Source organism: Centroberyx affinis, unplaced genomic scaffold (genome assembly GCF_046629955.1).
Source record: "Centroberyx affinis isolate AG114_WGS23_722 - 3 ecotype Tasmania unplaced genomic scaffold, CSIRO-AGI_Caff_v1 ptg001688l_1, whole genome shotgun sequence".
Taxonomy (NCBI): Eukaryota; Metazoa; Chordata; class Actinopteri; order Beryciformes; family Berycidae; genus Centroberyx; species Centroberyx affinis.
This window is the reverse complement of record NW_027280106.1, coordinates 318,749-337,500: the sequence shown is the minus strand read 5'-3', so window position 1 is coordinate 337,500 and position 18,752 is coordinate 318,749. Positions and strand designations below refer to the sequence as shown.

Sequence of the window (18,752 nt, the reverse complement as noted above, 5' to 3'; positions counted from 1 at the left end):
TTTCCAAACCTCTTCAGCCCCGGTTAGTAATTACAGTAGGAGTGATGTGATCTCCTAGAGGCTTACATAACCTGTCAAACTCCATATCATTGAGAAACTAAAGCTAAAACTTAAACTAAACGTAATGAATTAATTGTTGAATGCAGACTTTTCCCTGCCTATTAAAACGGTAAGCCCTATTAGCACAGGACACTCACAGATTTGACCAGTTCGACGGACAATTAAAGGAACTTCTCAAAAGCAAATCAAATCCCTATGACATTCTAGCATGGTAAAAATAATGAACTGGGTAAATGTTCAACTACAGTGCAACCTACAATAATTTCTCATCAAGCTCCACAGTTTTCTTCAAAGCGTCCTTTGATGCCAGTTTTGTGCCCGAAACAACTTGACCAGTATTTTCCGAGTCCTCTGTCTCTCACCACAAAACAGTAAGTCAGCTGTGGTGTAACTTATAATTTACGAATCCCAAAAATGGCCGATATGTATGGGATTAAAATCACTGGTCAGCAGTGATTACAGAAGGGTGGACATCCATTAGTAATACTCGACCAGCGTGAAGTGAGATTCGTATTACTCTTACAAACTAAGGGAACATCTGAACTGTCTAATGTATTTTGGTTTTCTATGTATAAGGCTTTTAAAAGTGCTTTGATGCCGTCTTTTCCATGCATATGTACAGTATGTGCTTCAAAGCCTCATGTTGAGAGCCAAGGAAAACCTGAAGATTATTACTGTACAATATTCCCGCCATACACCGGACATGTGTATTCCTATAAGTGACAAAATAACTGTAACTTATGTCAAATTCTAGGACTTTTCATAACTAAGTCAAAGGGCTTCCACAACCTCAAGATTGTGGTCCTTGCTGGTTTGTTAATGTTATTTTTCTAAAGGGGTGAACAGTCTGGTTTCCACTCCATTTGGGCTGAAACCCACCATCTAATGCAATGAATGTGTGGAACAAGTTGTAAAACACATTCTGCTGTATTCCTATAAAGTGACCCATTTGTAAAATTTCCTGATATTCCCCGACTTCCCAGAGAGTGTATCAAACTCCCTGACTTTCCCTGTTTGGAATATACCTCTCTAAATTCCATGATAGTCCAGAAATTTCATGACCAATGGCGACCCCATCATGATTTTTATCCTTCTTTTGTACTTTCTGCATGCTTTTTAAGACATGGAAACTGTCAAAATCACTTTCCCCAGTTTTTCATACTTTCCCGCCCCGTTATGTATGCTGTGTACTTGCAACATTGCGATATTTTAATCCTTCTCACATCCGCTCTCTCTCTCCAATCCTTTCGGACACTATACCAACTGATAAAGCAGGAAAAAGTCATGTAAAAAAGTAACAGACAAAGAGATTTCCCTAGTTGTAAGAGCTGGCTTCACTACTTCTGCGGAAAACGGTTGTGAACACAAAAGCAAACACTTTACGTCAATATAGCGAGTAAAAAAAAAACAGAACACATGTTGGCACCTTCCTCTAGCAATAATGGCAACCTACAAGCCTTTATAGGATCTTTTATATTTACAATGTGCGCTGTAGCTCGGGCCATCTGCTGAGCCGCGATGTGTCCAGAGATCCACCCACTGTTAAAGGCCTGACCTCCCCAGCATGAAATCTATGGCCCACATAATATTAAGAGACATAAGTCATTTAGCAGACTCGCTCGGTGCTTATTTTACTAGATCTTATCAAGAACGCTAAGCTGGAGAGAGACAAAGAGAGAGAGCCAGAGCGAGAGACCATTAAAAATCCAGGCGATGTATCCCATTCGTCCCGCGAGTCCCCCGTCGGCCGAGGCAGAATTCCCCTTCTCGTATGCGTGAGCATTCCTAAATCATTCCTTGGCCGAGCGCTCTGGCAGCGGCCCCGAGATGAGAGGTAACATAAACATTTAGGAGCGGGGCCCGTGCACGTGGGCTCCCGCCGGGCTTCTCCTGCCTCCGTCATCCGCTGAACTGCGAGCTGGAGATTGGTCTGAATTGCTGGCAGGGGAAAGCCGAGGACTTACAGCGCTTCCCCGGCAAGCTGTTTCTCTCTCTCTGTCTTCTCTGTGTTCACTTTTGACATTTTTCTGACCATCAATGTGAAAAGGGGAAATATAATAGGTTATTTTGGGCTGTTTCCTTTGCGTAAGGCATTTGCATCAGTTTTAAAGTAATAATCCATGACATATTCGTGTAAATAAATGTGCGTTTTTCTACTCTATAACCCTGACTGATATAACCCAATAGTGATTCAACCTATATCCGGTTCTTGAAAGCTTTTACATTTTCATTTGGTAGCTCTTTCCTGGGAAAAATCCCTTTGGTGCACAGGAAGTGATGTGTTTTATGTTTCCGGTTTGTTTGGAATAAATAGAAGAAGAACTAGTACCACCCAGTATGCCATTGGTCAAATGCTTGTGAGGCTGTGGTTGGATACAGTAAGTATGTCAGTTCTAGTACTTCTTCTACTACTACGCTGCTTTGTCAGTGTCTTAACCAGTCGATTCTGCAAACCTACTTCGGCAGCTAAGAAATTAAACCGTTTGGTGAACATCTGATTCTAATCGCTACTATTTGCTGATTGAGGAAAACGTTAATTTTATGTCCTGCCTCTCTGAAAGTCACGGAAAAACCGTCTTTCTTCACTCTGTTCCTGTGTCTTTCTCCATCTCACTCTCCTTCTCTGTTCCTGTGTCTTTCTCCATCTCTCTCTCGTTCTCTCTCTATTGCCGCCTCACAACATCTCTCACTCTCCCTCTCACTTGTCTATCCCGGTGGAGATCTGGACCTTTTCCCCCCTCCTGTGTTATATTTTTCTCTAATGTTTTTTCCTTTCCTGCAGTCTTGCAAAAGATTGTATCAATGTCAGAGTTGCAGCATCATTCTTTAACTGCTTCAGCATGTGGAGAACTTATTGGCCCAACTATATAGTTAAACACACACAACAAATGGAGCTGGCTTCTTCTTCTGGGATTTAAAACGTGGATTTAGACTGCCATGCCTAATGATGGCTCTCTGCTCGATAGATATCATTAGAAACATCATTTCAGTCTGTTTTTATGGTGTTTGTTAAAGTGAATTACATGGGGTCAACGACATGAGGTCTAGCTGGATTTTACCGTTGATTCGGTTCCAAGTTCGCTTCATTTTGTAGCGGAGATTTGAGAGGCTAGGCTGGCTCTTTAACCCACTGAGATCTGGCTCAAATACCATTTGAAATCCTAACACATTTGGCAGACTCTGAGCACCAGATGGGACAGGTTTGCTGGTTTAAGACTATTCCAGCTGGTCCAATCGCACCAGGGAATCACATCTAAAACGAGCTGAAACCCATGGTTGAGCTGGCTGGCCCTGGCTAAAGTCCGTTTTTAGAATGAGCTAAGGGCTAAGATCTATGTTAGCCCAAAGTTAAAAAAGGTCCACATTCACGTCATATTGGATTTACAGTAAATACGAGCTGCTGACTGAGAAAAAACATTCACTTCATTATCCTACTCGTGAATTTTTTGCAGGTTTCAAAATCTCACATATGGCATCATGAATTGTAGACGTGTGTCAAAACATACAGTAGCACAGAATCCACTGATTCTATTACCTTGGCAGTCCAATGTAATAAAAAACTAAATTATCACACTAAAACAATTGACTCTACTTAAGAAAAGCAAGCACTATATGCAGCAGCTTGTTTATGGTTGATTTTAAATGCAACTTGTTGACAACAACTGACCTTACGATTGCCTTCTTTGATTTGGGCGTTCCGACAAGTTAAACATGTGTGTCAATTTGTAGCAATGCGATGTCATCCTGTTCGTCCGCATCAAGAGGATAGGGTGAAAAGCACTACTGTATTTGAAATATTTCACAGTCTAGTTGATTTGATCCCCTGGTCTCCTCACTACCCTACGTCAAGCCTGACTATCAACAACGCTGACCCCTGACCTTTGTCTTACAGTCTGACCTGTAATGCAGACACAATAGGCCAGGCCGGGGCGCCATCCTCTCCGTTTTCACAGCAAAGCCAAACAAAGTCACCCTCGGTCAAGAGCCTGTCTACGAGCACAGAGTAATGTCTTCCTCTGCCTGATAGAGGGAGAAATGACTCGGCCCGCAGCACAGCTCACAGACCAGCAGACTACAATGATGAGATTGTGAGTGAGTTCTTTATACAGTACGTGTGTGCATGTTTATGTATGTACATGTGCGCTGTATGAATATACACAGCTTATGCATAGGTTTGTGAATGTGTTTAAGTTTATGTATGTGTGTGTGCTTGACAGCAGGCCAGTGGCTGAGCCAAGAACAACGCTATTGCCTGTCTGCTTCCTTCCTTCCAATCAGGGTTGAGAAGGGGCGGGCCTCCAGTGATAACCTGCTCAGGAAGCCCTAGAGAGTCGCCAATCACCGACATTATCACCGCCAGAGATGTTTGGATTCAAAACAATTTCAAACAATGATACTGAAAAGACTGGCTAGTAATACTGAACCAGAATGTTTAGCGATTATGAACACGCTGAACACGTGTGTGAGTGTGTGTGTGTGTGCACGTGCTTACCTCCGTTCTGAGTGATGTACCTCACCCAGGGCAGAGCCTGGTAGCCACTCTTCTCGATGATCTTCAGGTAGCGTACCTGTAAGGAGGCAGAAAGACAGGCGAGGGTCAAGGCCAACATAGCACACCTCAAACTGCATTGGATTTCTTTTGTTTAGAATATTTAGCTGCAAGGCTCTGGGAATCAACGCATTAGCCTCTAAAGTTGTCACTGGTCCATTTTTAGAAGTGCTAATAGCTTAAAGATGGCTCAAAAACACATCTTTTTTTATGAAGTGATTACATGTTTTTGTACAAAAGCTACACCAGTAACTGCACCAGTTGGACAGATGTTGTGGATTAAAAGCAGGATTTGAAATGTAGTGAATTTCCAGGTGCCTCAAAAATGTAATCAAATACAGTATGTGTTATGCAAGAAACACGCTACCTGTTAGCCAGCTGGTAAGAGAAAAAGGCTTGGAAACAATAGAAGGTGGATTCTCTCCTGCCCAACTTAAGGTAAGAGACCCACTGAAGTAATCATAGACCCATTAAAGTAATAACATGCAACATAAATAAATGTCTGTTTTGCTACTCCATGTCACTGATTCATATAACACAATAGTTATTCAACTATTCAACTGGGTAGTTAGCATGAGCAGTGATAGCCACCATGGCTGAACAGACAAAGAAAAGAGAAACTCAAACTGCGTCAACAGAAAATCCAAGGAGAAAGACGTCACAGTACTGGACACACTGTTTGATTGACAGCTGATCTGTGGGAAGAGCAGTGCAGAAACACCACAGCAATGAGCGCTTATCACCAATATGTTTCCTAAATCCGAAAACCAATGATCTTGGGGATTACCACTTTGAATCACATTGAGTTAACCATGTTTGTGATTTGTTTGTGTCAAGTTTCTGGGACTATGTTCAAATTTAAATGGGTACGTCATGTTACGCAACGAGCAGATGCCAGCAGAGACGGCAGAGGGAGTGTATTTTCCCACAGAGGGAGAGGGCAGTCAGGCTTGTGTGAAGATTTCTGAAGAAGTGGTGAAGAAACTCACAAATATTAATAAACCTACAGAAGGAACTGGTACTTCTCGGTACGGTGGGAAATTTCATCAAGCGTCCTCTTGCAAAATTATCCTAAATGATCACTCAATACGCTCAGTCCTCAGAAGGCACATAAACTGCCGATTGCATAATGACCCATAACTGAATTTTTTACCAAATTGCACCAAACCGCAAGCTAAAACTGTCAGTGCAAGCACAAAGTAAATAGCCCCAAGTTCGATGGGGGCGTTTCAAACCTCAGTATGTCTCTAGGCTGCTGTGCCAAATCGAAATGCTATGAAAACGTCATCAAAGACAATAGAGAACATGAACGAGGTGGCCTGAGAAATAGAGGGAGAGAGAGAGAAAGAGAAAGAGACTGCAGATTCCACATAGACACAAGTACACAGAAGGAGAGCAAGAAACAGATACGGGAAGAACAAGAAGACAAAGGAAAAAGATACACAGAGACGAAGGAGGGCTTGCATCCTCAATCTTCACGAAAGATCAAATTTACACACCGTGAAAACATCATCAGTTACACCAAAGGCAATAAAGACAACATAGATAGAGTACATATTCATAGAGGAGAAAGAGATGGAGGAAGAGAGAGGGGGGGGAACGAAAGAGGAATTGCATCCTAAATCTTTGCCAAAGATAAAACGCTGGAACCGAGTCGGTCAGGAAGTTAACGGCGGTGGAGAGATGTGACATTGTGTATAAATGGCCTCGGTACTCCCACAGCGCAACTCGCATCACATAAATATACTTGATATTTTTATCCATTCCATATGGAGGCAAATGATTTTCAGCTCTGGGAAATGAGGCTCTTTAACACCAGGGGAAACATCCATCTAGACACTGAATATAATGAAGAAAGCCACAGACGAAAGGCAAGATAAAGACTTGTACAACAACTTCTCTCTTGTCTCAGTTCACATCAGTTAGAGATTATCAACTAAATGCTTCAAAATGGGAAAAAAACACAAAGACAAGTCTGAATATGGTGGACTGGTGAAGTTGTTGTTGTTGTTGTGAAAATGTTGCTGCTGCTTCATGTGCTAAAAACTGAACTTCCTTTGGGACAATAAAGAGTATCGTATCATGTAAAGTGAGAGGACTAAACAGACAAGACTGTGTGTGTGTTTCTGTGCCATTGGACGTCTCTTGAAATACGTTTGAGTGTGTCAAGTGTGTGAATACTGACTTGAATGGTCATGTGTTGGCTTATAGGAATGCACCGAGATTTTGGGCCTAACACTTTGCTAACACTTTAACTTACACTATGTTGAGTGCAAGTAGGCTCCATGCTAACACTTTAACTTACACTATGTTGAATGACAGTAGGCTCCATGCTAACACTTTAACTTACACTATGTTGAATGACAGTAGGCTCCATGCTAACACTTTAACTTACACTATGTTGAATGATAGTAGGCTCCATGCTAACACTTTAATGTACACTGAGTGATGGTAGGTGATTCATTTTCTCAAAAGTGAGAAAATGAGAACTTGTAGCAGCTCTCAACCTGAATGGTAATTTTCCTGGTAATTTCCTCCATACGGAGTGTCTGAGCTTGGATGTGGTGTGTCTGAACCTGATGTGGCCCCATGTCAACCATCCTCCAGAGCAACAAAGGCTGTAGTCAGATGCCTAAACACACATCTGCCATCCCCCCTTTGCTGTCACAATTAAAGCAATGCGGGATATATGGCTCTGCGATATAAAAAGACAACATAAGGCTAGCGAGACAGAGACAGATATTGGCGGCGGAGACGGGTTGTGCTAGTGTGAGGGCCATAGAGGAGGCTGCAAACACAGTATGTAAATCTGTCAGCGGCTCTGAAATATAGACCCAGTCAGAGACGCACTGATGCATCGTCCATATATCTAAATACATAATCCAGGCTATACTTGTGTTGGACGCCACGAGAGGTACAGAGAGTTCAGTCCATCAGATAATAATTAAAAGTACAATAAAAGAAACACACACACATCAATATGGACAATAAGATAAAGTAGGCCTACACAGACAAATGAGCAACAGAGATATGCACATAAATAAACACATAAATAGGAGACAATGCACAATGAGGGAGACTTATCCACACATGCACACAAACAGATAAAACAGACACAAATAGGCACAGACAGTGCACAGCGAGGTAAACACACACGCATAAAAGAGTCAGACAGAAAGAGAAAGGCTGATGTGCCCTCACACACGGCGATGAGAGGATTATGGACTATGTGAAAGCTGGAGACTTGTGAAGACAGAAGTGAGCGGAGCCCTCCCTGTCAACGGGTCTTTAATGTTCCCTACAAGAGGAAGAGATTTGCTATGATGCTAAAACAGAAACACACTACTAATTTACCGGCTACTAATCTGTCAGCCGTGGAACAACTGCACACTTGTTTCAATTGTTCTAATGACTAAACCCTACAGTTGCGAACGATATGGGTTTTTGAAGGCAGATACAGACACAGATGTTTTTGGATTGAAGCTGCCGATATCCGATATTTTCTGCTGATATGTTCTATTTAAATTGCACCATTTTCAAAAAACATTATAGGGATTTAGTGTTTCCCCGCAGAACTGTAGTCTTTGCCACTGAAGCCATATTTAGACCATCATGGGACACTAAAACTTTCAAAGAAACCTGTCATTGCATGGTGAAAAAAAGAAGACCTCTAATAATTGCATTTAAGATTTTATAATACTTTTGAAGGTCTTAAATTTAAATCATTTAAGACTTTTCAAAGACCCTGCTGTCTGAGCTATGACACGCTGTCTAATGGTGAAAGGGAAGAGGGGAGCTGGTGGGGAAATGGGAACAATTACCACCTAGGGGATAGTGGGTAAAGAGCAGGGGAAGGATGGATAGATGAGTCCTGATGTGGCTTCTAACATACTATCAGCAGGCAATAAAAGCACACACACATGCACAAGTGTAATCACACACACACACACACACTTTATTATACGCACGCACCGCTCAAACCGCTCCTGTGGTAAACTTCCCTTTTCTATCACTGAGGGTTATATCTGGGGGGCTTAATGCACATCTGTCCCTGCTTGTGGCTGTGTGAGTGTGTGTGTGAGTGTGTGTGCGCGCGTGCACGTGGGAAACAGCCCTTTTGATACGCTCTGATATACTCCCCTGTATAATTAAGAAACTGACTATGTGGTTCCTCTTTTTTCAGAGGACAGAAATATACTGACTGTGCCGTGCTGCGTGTGGTGTGTGTGGTGTGTGTGTCTATATGTGTGTGTGTGCGCGTGTCAGAATGGAGTGGTGGGGGAGTCATAGTGTGAGGGCAAATACTGACAATCCCAGTAGGGATACAGTGGCACACAGGCAATGAATTGTGTGAATACTGTGGAGAGACAGAGGGACACACATACACACACTTGTTCACAACACCACCAGCAACAATCAGAGCCTCAACGTCACACACACACACACACACACACACACACACACACTTAAACACCCCTCTCCCCACATAGTTAAATGGCGTGCTCCCTTTAATAAGTACAGCCTGCCTAAATGCCCCCCTCACTCACGGAGTTGCTACCAGATCTCTGCGGCATCTGTATGTGTGTGTGTGTGTGTCTGTGGTCTGCTTCTGCTGATTCAACCACGGGGGTCCCGGTGCACTTCAAGCAGTCCAAGAACACCACCAGTGATGAAGTGGTGGTGTGTGTGTGTGAGTGTGTGTGTGAGTGAGAGAGTGTGTGGTACTAGCAGGGACCTTGGGGGTCTTGCCTCAGGCCACATAATAGCTCCTCATCACAAGCGATCTCCTAGTAATAGCAGGCCTCGCAGCAAGCTAATGGTAGCATCTCTCTAATGATGTCTCCATTGATCCGGGCCTGCGCAGCTATTCTGGGCCGGCTGCGGCTTCCCCCCGCCACCCGCTCCTCCTCTTGTCTCTCTGCCTTTACAAGGTGCCATTACTCGCGGTCGGGGGCCCGTGAGGTGAGCGCGGCCGGGTTAGAAGTGGATCTGGGTTGAGGAGCCCGCGTCGCGATGATGAAAAATGCCCGGGCTAATTGAAGGCCGCTTCTCCGACTCCGGTTTCACAATGCGTCCCACGGCTGGGCTGGCAAGGTTTCGCGGTTCCGCACTCAACAATTGACTCTCTGGAGTTTATTTTTACTCTCGTCCAAAAAAACCGAGAGCAAGACAATGGGTGTCTTGTTATCCGTTCCCCCAAACAAAACCTAGAGACTAAATCGTGGCAGTCCTGTACGAGCGGGGCAGCGGACGAGCTCTCCAACCGCACAGCTTAAATGAACTTCTGTGTTTGTGTGTCAAGTTCAGCGTCTCCAACCGACACAGCTGCTCGTGGAAACTGATATGTATGTTTCTCAGTGGTGAAGTCATACCCGAGCTGCCTCTGGTACAATCCTTTCCCCCTCTCTTAAATGGAACTGGGACCGCCAATTCCCAGCCAAGGAGAAAGAGTCTCGGCCATGCTTAACCCTCGGCCCCGCAGGTCTGCAAGTGGATGTCGGCTTGGGCCTGCTGCAGACTAGAGGATTTCTAGAGCTCACTCAGCCCCTCAGTTGCATTGCCAAGAACCAGCACCATGAATTGTTCATTTTGCTTTGTATTAGTGAGGAAGGAAGTCCCAGACAATCTCTCAATTGTGTATTTCAAACTGTAGATGCGTTTAACATTAACAAATGTTGAACAAATATGAAAATGAAAATGAGCAGTTCAGGAAGGTTTGAATCTGGCCACGTCATCTGCTCTTGTCTCTCTCCATTCTATACCATCTATTTAAAAAGTAGTACATATGGCATTTTTAAACATCAACATATATGGTATAACTGCTATAAACAACTAAGACTATGGTCAAGATGATCAGTAGCCTCTATCTCACGCCAGTGGCATTGTTAGTGGTGTTTCTCAAAATTAAGACACATTTCCCATAAACGCAATTGCTTCCACTCCCTCCTCCCCCTACCTGAAAAAGATAAAGTGATTTTTTGGCATTTCACTCCTTCCACCAACTGCAGTGTTTCTCATACACAGGATTTACCTAGGCAGCGTGCCCAGGGAGATTTGTTCCCGTCCAGGAAAACAGAAGTGAAACTTCAAATTCTACAATTTCCTCCAAACTAGTAAGAATACAAATTAAATTACAATTACTAAACAGTAACTTCACACTTTTTAAATTGATATGTGTAAAACTGCCTAACACTCAGACAAAGAGTTGATTGTTAACATGACTATTTACCATTAGATTTGACTGGACACATTGCTCTCACTGTGGGTAAGGACAAGTAGCTGTATTAATCCATAATCCCTGACAGGCCATGATACACTGAAATGAAGTTAGTTATTTGGGCTAAATCCAGTCAGAATCTTACAGTATGGATCCACTCAGTAAAGAGCTACCCAGCGGACACACAGGTGCTAGCTGCTGGGGTTGTAAAATATTATTACCACCACATTACGGAGCTGTACCTCGTTCCAAACTCTCAATGCAACTCTTTCCCAAGGTTTAAGGGCTCCCTCACCTCAAACGTTACAACCCATTCCTCTTATGCCCTGAAGAAGCTAAAATATGTTTGGTCCCAGAGCATGGCAGCTTTCATGCTTTCTACCTAACAATTTGTAGGTGATCCCCCAAAGAGTTGTTTTTCTAACCACCTACATCAAAATACCCCCACTAAAATGTCATGCAAAATATCTCCACTGACGGGTGAAAAGCTTATATCTCCAAAAGATTCAGGAACTAAGAAAAACAGGTTGATGATGACTGCACTTTGATTTCTTTTTGAAAGGTTTCATGAACCCACGGGTTGTATGTAAGGTTAAATTAAAACATGAAAATCTAAATCAGTTCTAATATTGTCTTTTTGTTGCAAAGGACACTTAAATGAGTTCCAGTAGTCTTGTATTTGTTACTTAAGCTTGTTGCTCTTTCAGTGAGTCATCAAATCACTTCTCTATGTCAAACCCACTAGTGACTTTCAACGCTTTGGAACAGTGCTGTTCAAACCTGATTGGCCATCACTTTGTCTGACAAACCACAACTATCTACCTATCTATGATCAGATAAGGCCCTGCATTTATCAATGCTCTGCTCATCACTTACTAGCCCACTGCCTTGACCTTCCTTTTCATTACCGTCTATGGGCTGATCCTGTGGAGCGGAGGAACTAAGTGTTTCTACTCAAATACTGTGCTGAAGTACTTTGCTATAACGGAACTTTATACTTTTACTTAACTAAAAATGGAATACCAAACAGCTTACTTTTTGCTCGGATTCATTTATCAAACACATGCAGTTGCTGGTTACTTTAGTGTAAAGGGATTAGCATGCAAAACGTGTGATCTGCTGACACAAGTTTTCTGAATTCAATCATTAGTTAATAGACTTTAATTGGCATTAATAACACTGTTGGCTTGTATGAGATCTTGCATGAAAGACAAGTTTTGACACTCAATCATTACTTATGTTGTGTAGATGGCCTTGTAGATAGCACAGGGATCAGGGGTCTGAAGACTCTGGGACAACACCTTTATGGTCTAAGCTGAGGAGGTCAGATAAAAACACCTAGGTGGCCCGTCTGCGAGGTTAACATGCATGGAAACCCCTGCCTGAGCTCGGCTAATGTGTATCCATTTCTGTTGCAATAGCACCACCTGGTGGCAGTTTTAGTCACTACAGACACATTTACACCAACACTAGAGTGACACCTGCAGGACTACAGAGGAACTGCGAGACCTTTCCTGAATTTAAACTTTTTCAACAGGGGTGAGAAAACGTAGGATGTAATTTATTTTATTGCAGCCTTCGAGAGTTGTGTGATTAAGATGAATTCAATCTGGTAGTCTGTCCGCCCTTACTAGGAGCTACCAAACCCAAAAGACACTGCCACAATCAAAACTGGGATTATTCATTACCTGGATGCCAGAAGTGGTGAAGTAGGGGATCTCAAACTTGACGCTGATGGGAGGTTTGCCTTCCTTGTCCTCTGCCTCCACACTGGGCAGGCCGAAGTGGGCTCTCATTAGGTATTCCTTACCACCCTGGCAGAGGAATTCACCATGGTATACTTGTGGTTACTGTGGTATTAATGTCCTTTGAATTCAGCTAGATATGACAAATATGTCAAACCGATTAAATTAAGTCACCTATCACTGACTAAAATGCCATATGATTTTAGTAAACAGAAATAAACACTACAGCTCAACAAAAACAAAGGTGGTCATCTACTGCTGCAGCTCTTTAACAGTAGAATAAAAAAAAAACCCCACTAGATTACTGTAGATTACAACTGGACAGTTTTGACATTTTATGATCTGGGGGGTGCATGATATTTTTGGGAATGTTGTCAAGATGCTCTGGGTCCTAGTCATCAATGTATATCTGGGACTGGATAATTATAAACCATGTGTCCAATGAATAAAAAGTATTTTTGTAATTCATTTTAAAATGTACACTGGTTTGCTGCTGGTATTGACTAAAATGCTGTGTTCCACATGCTGATCTTGTGTCTTTGACGTACCGGGAAGGACTTGATGGACCAGACGATCTCGCTGTTCTCTGGGATCCACTTGACGCTGCCCACGGTGGTCTTAAACTTTGGCGAGTCGGCGTCGGTGGGCACCGGGATGTGGATCTCTACGTTGTTCGCCGTAGACCTCCTCTTGAACTGACTCTTGGCCTGTTGGATGGGGAGGGAAAGGCCAGTGAGAGTGAGATAGGGAAGAGAGAGAGAGACCGAGAGAGAGAGTGAGTGATGAGACCAACAGACAAAAAGTGAGAGAGAAAAAGAAGGATCAGAGAGAAAGAGATGGAGACAGTGTATGAAAGCGAGTCTATTTGTTGTTTGAAATAAAACTGTCTTAAGACCTTAGTAAAAACAAAGCCTGGTAGTTTACCTTGATCATGTATTCGATTCTGCTGTGTGAGTGTTTCTCTATGACCGACTCGATCCAGATCAGAGGCTTCACCTGGGGACAGTAAACACAACTATTGGTACATCTGGTCAGAACCTGCAGACAACAATCACCATCATTATCACTAGTAAAGATGGCTCTATTCAAAACCATGCCAAACCATTATAGCCACGTGTATCAATCCAAAAGAATCATAAAGCGATGTGTGTTCATGTTCAGGATGCACTGATACCTATTTTTCACACTGCTCATTCTGAGAGCTTAACTTTAAGTATTAGCCAACATGGAGTGCCAATCTGATCCAATACTTTTACTGAACAATAAAGATTAAGATCGTCAGTTTAAGGTCATTAGAAAAAAGAGATTGAGATATAATCCATTTTTCTCGAGATGGACCATCCCTTTAAACGTGGAGAAAGGAAGAAAACAAAGCTTTTGATTTCTGGTGCCTTACTCATGGCTCCTGAGATTGGACTTTAAGCATCGAGGGAAAATCTCCCACAGCGCTACACTTGTGTTAACATACGTGTGTGTTGAGACGGTAGGACATCAGCTCAAACTCCCCGTCGGGGGGGATGAAGGAGATGGTGCGGTCGTTCTCGAAGCGCGACAGCCGGACACACTGGTGGAACTTGACGTCTTCCAGTTCCACCGACTTACTCTTCCCTCCTGGAGAAACGGTGGGGTGGGGGGGGGGTGGAGAAAGAAAAAGGGGACAGGGAGAGGGGAAGGTAAAGGGCAGAAAAAGAGACAAGGGCACAGCGAGTGAGTAAAAGTAGCACCCTCCTTGGGCCGATCAGTGTAATTTTGCAAATGATGGAAAATCACAGTGGTGAGATGCGTCATTCGCCAAAGTTTCGCCAAATGGAAGGAATACTCTCCATCAGTTCACACTCAAAAACAAAACACTGAAGTTATCTGTCATTATGTATAGTAAAATAGACTCCTTGATAGAGCCATGAGTTTGTTTTCACATTACAAATCTACTAAGAAGAACTAGGTTGTATATCATTTTACATCATGTAGAACAAGGCAAAGCAAAGTGCAGTAAAATGTACAATGAAGACAAGGCCTAAAAAAAAGACAGTTTCTGATAAGCAGAAACTAATTTGTTTTTAGTCTCTGAACCATTACTGGATGTTTACTCACGTCCAGTGTTCTCAAACAGGACCTTGTCGTTGAGGCCCAACCTGAGCTCCGGCATGCCGGACAGGAAGACCCGCATCTTGATGGAACCAACGATCTCGCTACGCAGTACGTTGCCATTCGCACTCACCTGTGGCAGGGAGGGGGGGTTGGGTGAGGGGGGTATAGGACTATAATCATGAAGTGTTTGATAATAGGCTTTAGAGAGATTTGATATTAGGCAGATTTTGATTCTCACCAGCAAAATGACAACAAGGACACAAGAATACAATATTGTATCCTAAGTAAATGACCATGTCTGGGTTGGCAGGCTGGTCAGGGAGGCCATCTAGGGGTGGAAGGGCTGCTTGTGCAATTTCTGGACCTTTCTACTACCAAATTGTCCATAAGAAAGAGGACCATACCCCCATGTTAATGTGTATTAACTAGGGCTGAACAATTAATCGAACTTTGATAGAAATCGCAATATGGCCTACTGCAATTTTCAAAGCGCAGGAGGCGCAATATTTGTTAAAGGCAAAATGTGTGTCAAAATACCATTTTAAATGAAATATTGTCGTGCTAAAGAGATGTCCTGGCCTATACATCATATTCTACAGACTTAAGAAAACATCTTTGTTTGGTACAGATCCCCGCAAAAATCACACCATAATCATTTTAATACATTTTTCAATGAAAATGAGTGAATGAATAATGATGTAAAAATGATCATTCCCTCTAATATTGCAAATCATATCGCAATTGCAATATCAGTCAAAATAATCGCAATTAGATATTTTTTCAAAATCGTTCAGCCCTAGTACTAACCTGCTCCAGGCACTGAAATCTGCAGTAGTAGCTAACACATGAAAATGGGCAATTGCTTGTAATGTCATTGTGGTCTATTTGTCCTTGTAAAAATAAAAACATGTAGACATATTCTCACCAGCAGGTTGACTGACTCAATGACATCGAGGAAGACTTCATTCTTCCTGTATTTAATGCCCTCGGAGCGCCAGGAGACAGCGTTGGTAACGGTGGCAGGAGGGCGGGGGGCGCCGGTGTCCAGCTTGTGGCCCTCCTGAGTGATATATCTGACAGAGAAAACCATGGGGAAAAGGAGCTTAACTATAGATATAATAACTACAGAAAAAAGGAGGTTAGTTAACAGCTCCGAGCGTCTTACTCCTGCAGGATCTTGCTGTCGGTGGTCTGAGGGTAACCGAAGTCCATCAGCTCGTCCATCAGCTCGTAGATGATGACAAAGTTGTCTCTGATGCTCTCCTCCTCCAGTTCCTTGAAGTACTCGGAAAAGACCTGGGGAGATCAGGAGAGAGAGTCTGAGCCAACTAATAATACTGCATGTCTGAGCCAGTAGATCACAGTAGATCTTCAGTAGAGACAAACCCTGTTGTTGTTTATCAGGGTTCGACTGATTTGGACTTTTGAAGGACAATGCGATAACAGTATTTCTAGATTTAAAGCTGCCAATAGCCAATAGATATTTTTTGCTTATATTGAAGATCTTTGTTTAAACCAGGGATAATAATAAAACATATTCATGTATACTTGTGTGGAATCCATCCAAATTCAGCTCCAGTTCAGGTTAAGGGCTTCCCATAGACAACCAGTGTAGTATTGATAAAGTCTACAGTAAGCATGTAAACTGCATCATATCCATCATATCAGAGGTGGACGACACTGACTGGACCATATTTGATTGTTAATAAAAGGCCCTACGTCAGTGTATGTATCACGTGTATACGTGTGTCTGTCACTGAGATGAATAGTATATATCAGGGTTATTACTGTTGACATATTGGAGGTGGTGTCACTGTATACCCACTACATTAGCTGTTTTTCCATTCAACCTTCCAAGAAAATTTTTAGCAAACTTTTCAAATGCCACAAAAACATCAAATGTGACGGAAAATGTGCGGATGAAGCGAATACATTGGTCTTATTCCATCCTGTGAATGTTGTCACAACAGCATGGAGAAATGAGCTCACCTGGATGATTTTATAGAGGAAGGAGAACACCAGGGACACACAGGCATTCTTCTTAGATGTTGCTACAACTGGCGACACACAGGTTAAGGCCAATAACTACCTGAGGTGAACGGTGAAAGATAAATGCCTATATGTAATACAATATTTGGAAACTGAACACTATGGGAGCTGTAAAGGATACGGTAGAGGTTGTTGTGTTTGATCCACATGAAGCGGACTCCGCCGTGGGCCAGGATGGGAGACAGGTTGCCCTCCTCCTCCTTGTCCATCAGGATGGGCATGAAGTGCTCGATCTCCGACATGTCCACGTCTCCCCGGTAGTTACGGCAGATCAGCACCTGCAACACACAAAGAGAGTTTTCTCCGGATCTGTCTGTTTCTCCCTTCGTTTGTTTCTTTCTAGCCGACCTCTGCCACTATTTCTCCGTCTCTAACTCTCTCTATTCTGTTCTTCACCTGACGTTCCCTATTCGTTACCCCACGATCTTAGCACGAAAGACAAGGAAAAACTCCCATGAAAACCTTGTTCATGGGTCTTAGGATTATGCAGCTTTCTCAGCACTTACATGGCCAAATACACTTTCACTACAAGTGATAAAACGGAATACTCCAAAGTTGGAGTTAGATGGTTTTCATGTTAGAGCAGTGATATTCTTTGAACAGTAACAACCCATTTGGAAATAAAGCCGCTGTCTCCCTTATTATATATCATTTGAGCTACACACATGTAAGCTACAGTGGGCTGCTCAAAGTCTCTTCCACCACTGACTTATGATTCATTAAGATACAAAATAAATACATGTAATATATCTAATTATTCTACATCTAAATCAAGTGGTGCAACTGACATAAAAAAGCAATGTTATGTTAAGTGAGGACTTCTCACAGAGATCCAAAAGATGCCTGTGATGCTGTAATAAGGTAATAAACACAATAATGTAACTGCTCGATTCAGGAGGCTTTAAGTACATCATCATCTTCATCAACCACTTAAAAAAATCAATCTATGCCTGTAATGTTGGCCCTTGACGGAGTTGCAGGGGATCCCCCAGCAAAATGAGTGATAATGCTATTTGAAATAGCTTTAAGTGTAAGGATTCTCTTCACTATTAACCCATTTGAGGACAGGACAGAATGTAGTTAAATTCTGTACCAAATCCCATCCCAGATAAGACCGGATCCAATGGGGATCCATAGCCTAATGTGTGTTCATTTCGAGGGGACCTGACATGAAAACATCCTTGCCTATCACTTATTACACCACCATCATTATCATCATCTGTGTAACAACAATGTGCACGTATTCTCCAATTATTGCAATAATATTCACCAGTTTCCCCCCAAAGGCCCCTAGGACAGCATGTAGCTCCTCCTGTGACACGAAAAGCCTCAGCTAAAACCTGACAGGACTGATGACTAGCAGGAGAAACACTGATGTGACTGTGTAGTCCAGCTGTTGGCAGCTGTTTTCATGTCGTTTTCAACACGAAGTCTCACTTATTCATTTATTCAACCATTCATTTTCCTTCACTCATTCACTTTAACGCTCATGTATTTGTAATAAACGACAACAAAACTCCATTACACACAGTAAATTAGAATGTATCACCCGGTTAAATCACAGCCTGAAGCTAGCTTTGCCTTACCTTGCCTTTCAGGTCCAGCACATACACCGCGCTGGCAGACATTTTGACCCCAAAATGCTTTTTGGTTTCAGCAATAGAAGTTAAATGGCTCTGTTATAATATGGTTGTTAAAAATAAAAGGTACAACGTTACGGTCAGCATACACCTAGGACTGCTAGGTGCTGCTGGCTAACATCGAACCGGCTATGTTATTGGTGGTGCATACGTCAAGAACAGGAAGTAGGACCGCAGCCGCTTGTGTTTCGCCACTACGAGTTCCGGTAAGGTTTTTCAGAATAAAAGCGAAATTTCTACAAATCCACAACACTCAAATTGACAAAAAAAGATATTTGGCACAAAAAACACAAAAATTAAGCAACAACATGCAACTATATAATCTGCACAGTGTTTTTGGACTACATAGGCTAAACAGGTTTAAGAAAAGTCATGGCAGGCCCTCAAAGTCATACTGTAATACT

At 42.6% G+C, this 18,752-nt stretch overlaps 1 protein-coding gene across 2 annotated transcripts in view; it reads right to left on the bottom strand.

Moving 5' to 3' along the window:
* LOC139651580 (AP-1 complex subunit mu-1) overlaps window positions 1-18,482 on the bottom strand; it is a 26,241-nt gene extending 7,759 nt beyond the window's left edge. The window contains exons 1-12 of one of the 2 annotated variants that reach the window (XM_071528548.1): window positions 18,295-18,482; window positions 16,830-16,986; window positions 16,649-16,716; window positions 15,825-15,955; window positions 15,575-15,732; window positions 15,124-15,134; window positions 14,663-14,789; window positions 14,040-14,182; window positions 13,496-13,567; window positions 13,120-13,278; window positions 12,515-12,640; window positions 4,553-4,628 (exon numbers count right to left, since the gene is read on the bottom strand). In XM_071528548.1, coding sequence (XP_071384649.1) covers window positions 4,553-4,628; window positions 12,515-12,640; window positions 13,120-13,278; window positions 13,496-13,567; window positions 14,040-14,182; window positions 14,663-14,789; window positions 15,124-15,134; window positions 15,575-15,732; window positions 15,825-15,955; window positions 16,649-16,716; window positions 16,830-16,986; window positions 18,295-18,336 — 1,270 coding nt within the window. In that variant the 5' untranslated portion in view covers window positions 18,337-18,482. The remainder of the gene's footprint in view (window positions 1-4,552; window positions 4,629-12,514; window positions 12,641-13,119; window positions 13,279-13,495; window positions 13,568-14,039; window positions 14,183-14,662; window positions 14,790-15,123; window positions 15,135-15,574; window positions 15,733-15,824; window positions 15,956-16,648; window positions 16,717-16,829; window positions 16,987-18,294) is intronic. The other variant, XM_071528547.1, reaches the window with a different exon arrangement.
* Window positions 18,483-18,752: the final 270 nt, after the last annotated feature.